Source organism: Perca flavescens, chromosome 16, assembly GCF_004354835.1.
Source record: "Perca flavescens isolate YP-PL-M2 chromosome 16, PFLA_1.0, whole genome shotgun sequence".
Classification (NCBI taxonomy): domain Eukaryota; kingdom Metazoa; phylum Chordata; class Actinopteri; order Perciformes; family Percidae; genus Perca; species Perca flavescens.
The window spans coordinates 11,483,773-11,496,628 of NC_041346.1; the positions used below are offsets into that span (position 1 = coordinate 11,483,773).

At 42.7% G+C, this 12,856-nt stretch overlaps 2 protein-coding genes across 2 annotated transcripts in view; one reads left to right on the plus strand and one right to left on the minus strand.

The window, feature by feature from the left end:
- lpar1 (lysophosphatidic acid receptor 1) overlaps positions 1–12,856 on the plus strand; it is a 104,393-nt gene that overhangs the window by 2,782 nt on the left and 88,755 nt on the right. The gene's annotated exons all lie outside the window — the stretch shown is intronic.
- On the minus strand, positions 1,471–6,332 carry stbd1 (starch binding domain 1). The gene is made up of 3 exons (XM_028602196.1): positions 5,873–6,332; positions 4,393–4,787; positions 1,471–3,995 (listed from the first exon to the last, which is right to left on the minus strand). The coding sequence occupies exons 1-3, from the start codon at positions 6,330–6,332 to the stop codon at positions 1,647–1,649; spliced, it is 3,204 nt and encodes a 1,067-aa protein (XP_028457997.1). The 3' UTR covers positions 1,471–1,646.

The window sequence follows — 12,856 nt, forward strand, 5'->3', positions numbered from 1 at the left end:
TTGATTCATAAAATATTTAGCTTAAGGGAAAGAAAATCAAATCTTTGTTCCTTTTTAAATTATCCAGTCCATTAGTTCAAGTAATTAAGATAATTGAAAATGGATTGTCAAGTTATTTAGTGAGTGAGAACATCCGGTCTTTCAATTAATTTATGAGAAACATTTATTGCCAGATATGACAGACTTTATTTTGTCAACCAACTCCACCTTAATGACATTCAAGAGAAGCATTATCATCACCGTATTGCATAACAAGATACTCTGACATGATCTGAGGCATAGAGACTATAGTCTGGACTGATTGTAACTGAAACTTGACAGAAAAAAAAAAGTGACCTTTGTTTTAAAGAAAATAATGAAGTACAGTGACGTTGTAGTGAAACAAATGGTGGCCAGCAACGCTGCTTTAAAAAGAAAAGCCAGGCTGTATAACACATTATTGGAAAAATGATGTTTAGAAGGCACATTCATAGAACAACAATGGGACACTCATGCATGCACACAGTCCCACGAGATAGAAGCATCAAAGTTACAACTATATCACAGTTTAGTGGTAAACACATTAGAATACCTGATCTAACACCAGTCGTACATACACTATACATGTATTGGTTTCATTATTGCTGTAGAAAAAGGTAACTGTGCATTTGTTCTCGTAGATTGTTGGGGAGTATTCAAGCAGCATTATGGATAGTATAAGAAAGCCTCCATTTACACAAATTAAACACTTGCATTAAGTCACATTTTGAAAGAGGTGCAGTTTGCATAATTCTAGATACTGCCACAGAAATAAAAGGCAGACGTTTTATGTAATGCCTCTGTCTTTTGATGGCAATCTTTTCAGTTTCTTGAAAGATCCACTTAATCACTGGCTATTAGAGGTCAGTCTTCTGAGACAAGTCCCATTAGGTGACCCAGTTATTCATTTATCCCAGTGATCATGGGGTTAGGTATTGGCAGGTCAGAATACATTTAGGCGTCTGGGCTGTAAAACCCTCACAATGGTTATAAGTAACCGATCTATTCAAAAAAAAATCTATCCCAGTTTATTAAACCTATACTGTATACAAATTGATGACCCCAAAATTGACCAAACCAATGCTTACTAAGACGTATTCATGATATGATACAGTATAAATGGATATGGACGATTCTGCATCGATGCTGTGACAGACCATAAATAGATTTTTGGCTGATGTTGCTTGTTGATTTTTCTGGTAGCTGTTTTTTTTTTTGTCTGTTGTGTCCAGTTGCCGCTACATTCAGAAAGTGTCTTTTTTTTTTTTTAGAAGCAGATAAAATAAAAGGGGGAGTTCGTATATACCTGACTGCTTGAATTTGTTGAACACCATGTGTTATTTATTTATATATATATATATATATATATATATTTATTATATATATATATATATATATATATATATATATATATATATATATATATATATATATATATATAAAAAAAAGCTGGCGACGCATCGTGATATTGAATTGATACAAATCGTTGACAGGATAATCGAATCGTGCGACCAGTGAAGCTTCACACCCCTAATAAATGGTGTCATGATCTACTGTGGGTCTTGGTTTCTATCTGGTTCAGTATCCAGTACCAAAGCTTACTGTACACGGTACTCGCACCTCACCTCTTACAAGCGTCCCCACCATTTGTGCACCAGCAGGTCGTCTCCGTTGCCTGTATCGAGGAGGCGGTTGCCACATTCCTCCCAGCGACACACCTCCCCCTTGTCCACCACCACAAACTTCCACTCCACGTGGATCTCTGCGGGCAAGCTGACCACCGTGGACCAGTGCCCGTCCTTGGCTCTCTCTAGGGGGATGAATCCCTTCCAGTTGCCCAGCTCCTGCTGGTTCCCCGTGACAGCCACCGTCTGGTATGGCGATTGGGTGAAATAATGGATGCGAAAGGTCACGTTGACATGCTGGGGCATGGGCTGAACCGCCCCAATCTTTTTGCTATTTTCCGTGTTTTCGTCGACAAGGGAGAGGGCGCCGGTTTGTTTGCCTTCAGCGGAAGGTGGGAGGTCTGTCGCATCTATACGAGCGGAGTCGGTTACAGCAGAGCTGCGTTGGTACTCTTCAGTGGGAAGCTGGTTGGTTTTTGTATCGTCTTGGGCAAAAGATGGGGCAGAAAGATTCATCCAGGGAAGGGCTTGGTAGGTTCCATCCATGATCCATTCATTATGGTCCATCGTTGCCTCCATGATACTGATTTCAGTCATTTCGTTGTCCACTTCTATCTCCTTCTCTGCTTTGTTTTCCTCCTCCTTTTTAGCACTTAATCCTGCTTCCTTCTCTTTAACATCTACAACTTTCACATCTGTGTGCTGTTCCAGGTCATCAGTGAAGCTGGTAACGCTGTCTGCAACCTGCGCCATGAACTGATCCGTCCCTCTGTGGTAACCATCCTCAACCTCATGACCCAACATGTCCTCGTTGGCTGCAAAGGATTCATAATTAGTCCCACCTGTGCGCTCGCTGTGGGGTGGCTGGGAGGGACGTGAAGAGTAAAGCCCGCGCACCATACCTGCTGTATCCTCTTTAATGACGGATACGCCAGCATCGTTAGCAAAGAGGTTTTGACTTTTGCGTGGATCACAATCCATCGCCGGAAGCACCGTATTTTCAAAACTCACGTCAAACTCATTATCAGGGCTGACTGTCATGCTTGAAATCCCACTCTCTTCACCAACACCAGCAGATGATGTGTCATTCCGAAGGTCAAATTGCTCGAAAGACGGAAGGGGAATTTGACACGTGGGAGGATTGATGTCCTCAATCATGATGGGAGTGCCAACTTCAAAAAAATCTTTGGTTTGGTCACTTTCTTGGTCTTGGGAGGAAGACAACATGTCAGGATGTGGTAGTTCTTTAGACATAGGTGAAGTAAGGCTAGCACTATTGCAAGCAGGTGCATCAGTGGCAGAATTAACCCTCCTCTCTTCAAAGGTTTCATTATTTTCCACGTGGTCACTTTCTTGGTCTTGGGAGGAAGAAGACATGTCAGGATGGGATATTTCTACAGACACTGAAAGTGCAGCGCAGCTAGCATTATCGCAAGCAGCTGCTTCAGTAGTGGAATCGACACTCATCTTTTCAAAAGTTTCATTAATTTCCATGCGGCCACTTTGTTGGTCTTGGCTAGTGGATGGCAGGTGAGGACAAGATATTTCTTCAGCTATTACAGAAGCAGTTTCGCTAACTTCGTCAACTGTACCAGAATCAGCAGCAACACTTTCCTTATCAAAAACATCAGCCATTACGTGGGCGGTACGTTTTTCACCATCACAAGCAACTATTTCAGGAGCAGCAGCGACACTTGCCTCGTCAAAAGTTTCATTTCTTACGGTTTGGACACTTTGTTCGTCTTCGCAGCAGGATTTAACATGAGGGTCATGCACTTGGTTATTTTGTTCTTCAGCCAACACTAAAGTTGTGCCACTTACATTATTTTCAGCCTGATTTTCTGTTTCATGTGATGGCATTTGAAGTCCAAGAATAGTAGTAGAATTGGTGTCTTCATCCAGAGCTGGAGCCATTTTATCTTCTGTCTGTGGGTGTTGAGGATCTGATGACAAGTCGGGGAATTCTGCGATGCCTGAGATTTGAGCTTTTGCATCAGTGGTGATACCTGACAGACCGTCATCATGATTAATAGCCTTTAAGGGTGCACTCAAACAGGGCCGAGCAGGGCTGGGTGCCATGCTTGAACTGTCAGGTTCTTCACTACAGGCAACAGTGTTGTCACCAGTCAGCATTTTCTCCTTTACTTGATCATCATAAAGAACGCCATCCTCTTGATCACACGTAAGGCCATTTTCCTCCTTTTGTTCAAACTCCACATCTTGCTCGTCAAACTGTGGCGCCAGACTGGTCAAAGCACACTGAACGTTTTCCTCCTCTTGTCTGGTTGTCTTGTCAGAATGGTCCATGTCTGTGGTCACATTCTCATCTTCCTGGCATTCTGCTTTCAACACCTAGACCATGAATAGAAAGTTAATATCGTCAGGTCTAACTTTGTCAAGATACAAATAAATAAATAAGAGACAAACTGCCTGTGACTGATCTCGTAGTCTGTGCTATTCTGAAACCACAGAGAGAATGAGGTCTGAGGGAAATTGATATGTAGGTGAGAGAGAAATATCCCCACTGGGTTGGTTGCTCCAAATCCTTAAAGAAATAGTTCAGATGAATTGGGAAATACATGCATTTGCTTTTTTGCCAAGAATTAGATGAAAAGATCAATAGCGCTCTCTTATCTGCTAGATATGAAGCCACAGGTTACCTGAGCTCAGCATAGCACAAAGACTGGAAAGTGGGGAAGTCTTTATTTGTCTTTAGCTTACATTTAACTTCAGACAAATGGCTGCTTACCTTCTCCTCGTGGTTCTCATCGTTATTCGGCTCAGGCTCCTTCCAGCAGCCGTCCTTATCATGGACCTCTTCCAACACATCCTTGATCGCGTCATCCGCTTCACCCCGATAGCAATCAACAGCATCCTTTTCAGCCTCGGTGCTAGTAGCACTTTGCCGGCTCCAATTGGCCCTGTCTGCATACGTCTCTGCTACTTTGTAAGAGTCCCACTCAACTGCCACTTTGTCTGTGTCATCTGAAGTAGTGTGCTTGTCGTCTGGTATGTGGAGGTCACTCTTAGGAGGGGAATAAGGCGGAGGGGTCTTCTCAGCAGCACGGCGGTGCCTGATTTTCAGATCACTCTGAATCAGATCAACATCCTTCTTCACATCTGATGAGCCTTCATCGCTCACCTCTAGAACAAGATAGGAGAAAAATAAAAGCCCATATGAGGTCCCTTAAAGCTCTGCTACGTTGTTCATTTATGGTAGGCAATATATATTCTCTCTCTCTCTCTCTCTCTCTCTCTCTCATATTTTTGTAGTTGTTTTATATATTCATGTCTGACTTTAGAACTTAGAATAGATGCTTTTCTAAATATTAGAATGGTTGGTTGGTGTTTACTTCCCTACAGACATTTAATTTAAATTTGTTATATTTGATTAAACCAGCATGCTTACTGTATTACAAAGGACTGACATAAAAACCAGGTAAGATTTTTATAAATTTACACTTTACCTTATCCTATCTTTTTTTTTTTTTTTTTTTTAAATGACAACACAGCAGAAGATCTAATCACAGGATAGGTACTTAATGCAATCAGCAACAGTTGTCTGTTGTAGGTCTCCTCCATTTAACGCCTTATTGGACCTGACAACAATCTCTCTTATGTACCTCAGTCAATTTGATCTTAGTGTGTCCAGGACACTAAAATTAGCTAAAATGTTATGGATATTATCAAAAGGTAAAATAACTCATAATTCAGAGAAGTGACCCCAGTGGGTGTTATTTTACCTCCTGGATTATTAATATGCGTAAGCAGCATTTAAGACAAGATTGAGACAATTTTATTTACCTGTGAATTGTAGTGTATACATATTAAGTAGCAGGGATAGATAGTTATCTTGTAGCTGGCTACATCACTGCCAACATTCACCAACAATATTTGTACTGCTATAGTAATTTAATAAAGCTTTTTAAAATGTATTTAAAATCAGTATATAAAAAGTTCAGCTTTATAGTCGGCTACGTTCGCATGATAAGTTACTCAGACTAAATATTAATAGCCTACTGATAATATCTGCAGTATGCTGTTACACTTTTAAATGCATGGCGTCGTATATGGTATCATCATATGATCACATGTTCCTCCGTTTTCTAGTTTTACTGGGGTGCTCGCTTTTTTTTTTTTTTTTTTTTTTTTTTTAAATGTGGATGAATGTTGAACCCAAACACCATCACCTATCGCCTTGTATTCCTGTTATCTGCGGATCTTTTTACCTGTTGACGCCACGGAGCTCGGCTGGATCACCGATGCGTCACTCTCCTCTGCGGGGCTCTTGCTGTCATCGTCGGCGGCTGTGGCCTTCCTCCGCTTCCCCCTCACGGTCCGGTAGATGATGAAACCCGCCAGCAACGACGCCATGGCTACAAGAGCCAGAGCCACGGCGGGACCGTGGCGCCCGATCATGCAGAAGAGCGAGGCCAGGTCCACGCGTCTCTCCACGGCCACGGTGTTGCCGTTGTTCAGCGGCATCGCAGAGCCGGTTGTCGTTCTGTAACTGTGTGCGTGTGCGCGCGACTGGAGGCCTGGCTGGGGCTGCTGCAGGCTGTCACCGCTGTGCGCTCTCTCCTCCACGTTTCCAAGTGTAGTGACCTCTTGTTGCTGCAGAGCTGCAGACGGTGCAGGTGCGAGCTGCTCATTGGCTGGCTGGATCACGGGGACTCGGCATTCATTCATAAAATAGAGAAAGGGGCGTGGTTTGCATTTCACACATCCCATTAAAATCCAGTGTCATTTCGTGTGTGTGTGTGTGTGTGTGTGTGTGTGTGTGTGTGTGTGTGTGTGTGTGTGTGTGTGTGTGTGTGTGTGTGTGTGTGTGTGTGTGTGTGTGTGTGTGTACACATTTGTTCAAATTTAATTTTGGTTACTTGACGTGGCTCTTTCTTTTTTTTTCTTCTTGCAACTGCTGGGCCTGCTTACATTTCAAACAAGCTTTTTCACAGCAGACATTTTTGACTTGTCATAGTAGGAAAAGCACAGCTGAAATTGATCACCTTAACGATGGCTCAATTCCATCGAGTCTCCCAGTAAGCTATTTCAGTGAGTCAGCATGCAACAATACCAGGGCCTCTCCTAAGTGGAATGCAGCCATCATTAATGGTTCTGAATACACCTGTGCTTTTCACACTATGACATGTCAACATGTCTGCTGTAAAAAAGGTCTGTAATGCTGTAAGGTTTGAGGCCGCTGCAAGAAAGTAACACAATTAGACGTGTTTGTGTTATTTGAATAGCTGAATGCCTTTACTCAATAAATGGCAGTAAATCTTCCTCTTTCTGTTCTGATGAAGGTACCATGCCATTCATTCTCAGATCTTGAAAGGTTGCCCAGTTTCAGTACATTTGAAGAGCAAATAGTATTGACATATTGATCTGCAAATAGCAGTATGGGAATCTTGTGTGACATCAAATGTATATCAAGATCATTTGTCAAACAAAAATCCGTTTTTCATTAAGTATCCTAACATTACTGATTTGACCCCCAAACATATTATGCTAAATGGCTGCACTAATAGTTCTGTAATCTTCATTTAACATGTAGCATGAAACTGTGTCAGACAGTAAACTGCTCAACCCTCTGAGGTTAAAAGGCTTTTTTTTTTTTTTTTTTTTTTTTTAAGATATCTTCATGAATTCTTCTTTTAAGGGTCTTGTTTGCATAAAACTGATCCCCATGTGTTTCATATCAAAATGTTCAGAACAAACTCAGCTTTCTGAATAGTAATGCCCAATATTGCTCCAGAGCAATGTATAAAGAGATAATTTGGCCCTAAAGCAGAAATATTTCTGAACTTTTGTGCTTGAAATGAGTTAACAAAAGTCTTGGGTTCACAAAAGTAGCATACTCTATGAATAAAATGGTAAATAAATGTCATAAAATGAAATTTTGTAATATTGCTTTTTGAATAAGAGTGTTGTCAAACATCGCTCGGACAGTCTTTTGTCCTCAGAGGGGTTTAACAAACATTGATAATGATCCAGTGATGGGAGGGGTGACATGAGCTCCACCCAGTGGACAGCTGTGGCAATGACAAAGAATGCTGCAGAAGTCTGGGGAAGAAAAAGAAAAGAATTGAGGAGACATAGCGAGGGGTGTAGCAGCATCCACTAGATGTCATAAATAGGCCAGAAAACCACTCAGATGATCACGGTCATGGGAACAGATTTGTAAAGTAAGCAAAATGTTATCTTATATCTGGTTTGATGACAAGCAACCAGTGGTGGAATGTAAGCACATTTACTCAAGTACTGTACTTAAGTACAAAATTGAGGTACTTAACTTGTGTCTTTTCTTTCTCTTTTCTCTTAAAATGCAGAGAATGAATTCCACTATACATATGTGTGTGTGTGTGTATGTGACCATAAAGTACCATTACCTTTTTCATGCCGCTTTCTACTTCTACGCCACTACATTTCAGAGGGAAATATTGAACTTTTTTACTCCACTACATTAATCTGACCGTTTTAGTTACTTAACAAATTAAGATGTGTGCACACAGAACACATGTACTTTATAAAATACCATGTTTTATTCTAAATTAAACTACCCAACAATGTAACAGCCTACAAGTACAGCTGAAATGACCGGACTTAGTGGATTGACGGATCTGTTTTGATAGTTTCTAAAATGTGAGGATTTTTATGTTATTTCAAGTACTTTTACTTGTAACAGTATTTTTTACAGTGTGGTATTAGCACTTTTACTTCAGTAAAGGACCTAAATACTTATTCCACCACTGGATGCAGAAACATTATATCACTAATTCTGATTGTGTGTTTTGTTTTAGTGATAGTGCAAGAAGGAATCATGATTTGTGATGCCATGAAGGAGAAAGTATACAATCTGTATTTTCATAGTTTTCAACATTTAAAAACCTATATTTTATTTGTCTCTCGTCACATTGGGAAGCAGGTGTGCTACAGTTGTTCCAGATGTGTGAATTTTTCAAGTTTGCGTGCATGTTTTTCAAAGTCTTACCTCTTCAGGCCTCTACAAAATGCCAAAAAGCAAACCCAGTGAGAAGCAACATTGACTCTTTGGTTGAATAGAATATTATAACATAAATGTAACTCAACCCTCTTGGGACCCCATGCACTCTTCATCACCAAGTTAAAAATAAAATAACCATTAAAAACAATATCAGCTAACATTGTACAATGGAACAGCATTAATGACCTCTTCCACCCATTTTCTATCCCTTTGTTGTTTACAACTTAATGTCAGCTATTACCATGGGTGCTTAGTCTCTCCCTGGCTCCCGCCTGGCTGTCAGGCCTTTTCTTACCCAAGAATAGACGGATTGTCCCGTAAACGTGGCAGTACAGGGGCGGAGGAGGAGAAAAACTACTTTAGGGACTCGCTCAGCTTTTGTTTTTTTTTAATGTTCTATTTCTGGAAAGTGCTGACAGAATGCTTATTCAATGGATCTTTAAATATCAGAGGTCGCCCTTCTGTTCTCCTCTTCATGTCTCCCAGTTTTCTGTTGAATTCCTGCTTTCATCTCCTATCATCTCCTGTTATATCACCTCCTCTGCTCTTGTCTTCGCCTCCCTCATGCCGCTGGCCCCCTTCCATCCTGTCAAGTCTCCTCTCTATCCTCTCCCCTCCCTCTGTGACAGGTTGGGTGTAGCCGCGACATCCCCTTTTACCCACCATGCTTTGCTTTCATCTCGTCACTTCTCCTGCAAGACGGCCCGACGGTTGGCAACACATGGGAACATTTACTGTCTGTTACATTTCCTCTTTCCTCCAGGCCTATTTTCCTTCCATCCCATCCCCCCCCATCCTCCTATCATCATCCTTCTCCTTCTTTATTAAAAATTGTTCTCTTCATCTCCCTCCCTTCCTCACATTCACTCCCTCCACATTTTCCCCCCCTCCTAACCCTTCCGCTCATTTCCCCATCGTCTCGACACTTTAACTGACTCTTGATCAACAGGGTGTGTTTGAAGCAGACTGCTTTTATTGCCATTACAAAAGCCCATGAGTCAAGTCCCACGTGTGTATGTGTGGCTGTCTGCGTCTGTTTATGTTGAAAGTGATGTAGTACAAATGCCACATGGTGCCTTATCGAATGTGATATGACAGAGTGTACATTGATTCAACAAACGAAGTACTTTAACGCACACTTTAAAGTCTCAGCTTGTCAAAACCTCCAATGTTTTGCTGAGGAATTATAGTTTTTTTTTTCTAAATCTTAGTAAAGTTGTGTTTTCCCGATGCGTGCACAAAGCTTGGATTGTACCTAAACCTCCTGGAAGCAGGCAGGAAAACACAAACACACACAAGCTCTGACGCCAGTCCTCTCACATCAGACGACCAGGTCACACCTAATGAAACCGTCAGTACAGATGTGTTCCAGATAGCGCTATACGAACAATAGAAATGTTGTTGAAAGTTTTCTTAGAGTACCAGTGTTGATTGTATCGTATGTTACAATATGTTACAAGTAGCTGGTGATAATAGTTGTAAAATGTTTTCTGTGGCCTGTGTGTGAGAGAGCTTTCGAAGGTCTGAGAAAATGCTTGGCATGGAGGCTACAGTTGCAGACTGGAGGTGGGGAGTTAGAACGTGAACAAGACAAGGGTGTTCACCAGGCAGGGAGGATCTAATGAAAGACACTATCAAGTTGCATTATAGGAAGCAGAGGGTCTGGTGTTTTTGGAGCTCCACCTATTTGGGGACTAAAAGTTGGAATATCATTGCTTTTTTTTTTTTTTTCTTTTTTACTCTGTCAATGTTGAGTCCCTCATCTTTATGGAAGTCCAATGTTAGATTGCTGGAGTACCACTTTAATGTATACCAGAAGATATGTTACCGGTACATCAATTCTTATACGATAATCTAAACCAGGATGCGAGTAGATGACATATATAGCAACAACCCCCCCCCCCACCTCCCCCAAAAAAAAAAGAAAACCATTAAACCTAGGAATGTTAGGCTAGGGTCAAAGATAAGCCAACAATGTTAAAGTATCCTTAGGAATCTTGTCCATATGGACGATTCTGCCCCTTTAAACATGTATGTCCAATGCCAACGTTTACTGCCAATGCAGGAAGTAATGTGGCGGAGAGGACAATCAATATTCAATGTGACATCATGACTTTGCGTAAAAGTCGTATACAGTGTACGGGTTGGGTTTAGGAAAAGAAGAACGGGACGGTTGGTTTTAGGAAAACAATAACGGGACGCGGACAACAACGGCATGGTTGGGTTTAGTAAAAGAACGGGACGGTTGAGTTTGGTAAAAGAAGAATGTGTTGGCTTTAGTAAAAAATAAAAAAGAAAGCGACGGTTGAGTTTAGGAAAGTGAGACGCGGGACACGATCCCCGGTCTCCTGGGTGAAAGTCCTGTGTTGTTTGACCCATCCTCCACCCCAACCAACCTCCCTATGCAGATTTTCGGCCTTTCATACTACTCACTACGGCGTAAATTGACACGCAGTTGCAAGGTAATGTAAGTCAATGGAGGCCAATCGGCGTTGATAAACACGCTAAAAAGCGATTATGCGCCAAAATGGCAAATGAATTGGCGTGTCATACATAAGCTACTTATTGAGATCAATCTGCAATATTTCACTAACATTCACCAAGTGTTTTTGCTGTCCAACTTTTAACCATACACTTTAATTTGCAATAACCATGATCTATCACCAGCCTAATCACGCCATAGCTGCCATGCGCTCATATTGTAGGAAGTGAGAATTTTTATAAAAGTTAGCAGAATCTCTGGTATTGAATTTTATCCAGGGGTTTGCAGCATTGTCCAATATTGAGCTTCTTGTGTGGCGATACGGTTTTTCTTTTTTATCCAAAGCTTAACATCAATTACCAAGACTGTCCTCACCAGACTTGGTTTACACTTTAAGGACGAGCAACCTTTTTAAAAAAGAAAGACACTGTAGCCAATTATGTAGTTGGGGATATAGTGGTTAATCATGTACATGAGGAGAGGGATGTAGGTGTTGTGGTGGATGGTTCACTTGAATTCCACACACATATTTCTGAAAAAGTTCAAAAAGCAACTTCTATCCATCCATCCATCCATCTTCGTCCGCTTATCCGGTGTCGGGTCGCGGGGGAACAGCTCCAGCAGGGGACCCCAAACTTCCCTTTCCCGAGCAACATTAACCAGCTCCGACTGGGGGATCCCGAGGCGTTCCCAGGCCAGGTTGGAGATATAATCCCTCCACCTAGTCCTGGGTCTTCCCCGAGGCCTCCTCCCAGCTGGACGTGCCTGGAACACCTCCCTAGGGAGGCGCCCAGGGGGCATCCTTACCAGATGCCCGAACCACCTCAACTGGCTCCTTTCGACGCAAAGGAGCAGCGGCTCTACTCCGAGCTCCTCACGGATGACTGAGCTTCTCACCCTATCTCTAAGGGAGACGCCAGCCACCCTCCTGAGGAAACCCATTTCGCCGCTTGTACCCTGGATCTCGTTCTTTCGGTCATGACCCAGCCTTCATGACCATAGGTGAGGGTAGGAACGAAAACTGACCGGTAGATCGAGAGCTTTGCCTTCTGGCTCAGCTCTCTTTTCGTCACAACGGTGCGATAGATTGAATGCAATACCGCACCCGCTGCGCCCGATTCTCCGACCAATCTCCCGCTCCATTGTCCCCTCACTCGCGAACAAAACCCCAAGGTACTTGAACTCCTTCACTTGGGGTAAGGACTCATTCCCTACCTGGAGAAGGCATTCCATCGGTTTCCTGCTGAGAACCATGGCCTCCGATTTAGAGGTGCTGATCCTCATCCCAACCGCTTCACACTCGGGTTGCGAACCGATCCAGTGAGTGCTGAAGGTCGCAGGCCGATGATGCCATCAGGACCACATCATCTGCAAAGAGCAGCGATGAGATCCCCAGCCCACCAAACTGCAACCCCTCCCCACCCCGACTACGCCTCGATATCCTGTCCATAAATATTACAAACAGGATTGGTGACAAAGCGCAGCCCTGGCGGAGGCCAACCCTCACCTGAAACGAGTCCGACTTACTACCGAGAACCCGGACACAGCTCTCACTTTGGTCATACAGAGATTGGATGGCCCTGAGTAGAGACCCCTCACCCCATACTCCCGCAGCACCTCCCACAGTATCTCCCGGGGGACCCGGTCATACGCCTTCTCCAAATCCACAAAACACATGTAGACCCGGTTGGGCATACTCCCAGGCTCCCTCCAGGATCCTTGCGAGAG

What these genes read in the sequence shown, in the direction of transcription:
- stbd1 (XM_028602196.1), bottom strand. Translation starts at nt 6,332, where the DNA reads ATGAATGAATGCCGAGTCCCCGTGATCCAGCCAGCCAATGAGCAGCTC. An exon ending in GAGCTCCGTGGCGTCAACAG is followed by an intron (nt 4,788 to 5,872) that starts GTAAAAAGATCC and finishes ATCTTGTTCTAG; the next exon opens with AGGTGAGCGATGAAGGCTCA. An exon ending in ATGAGAACCACGAGGAGAAG is followed by an intron (nt 3,996 to 4,392) that starts GTAAGCAGCCAT and finishes TTCATGGTCTAG; the next exon opens with GTGTTGAAAGCAGAATGCCA.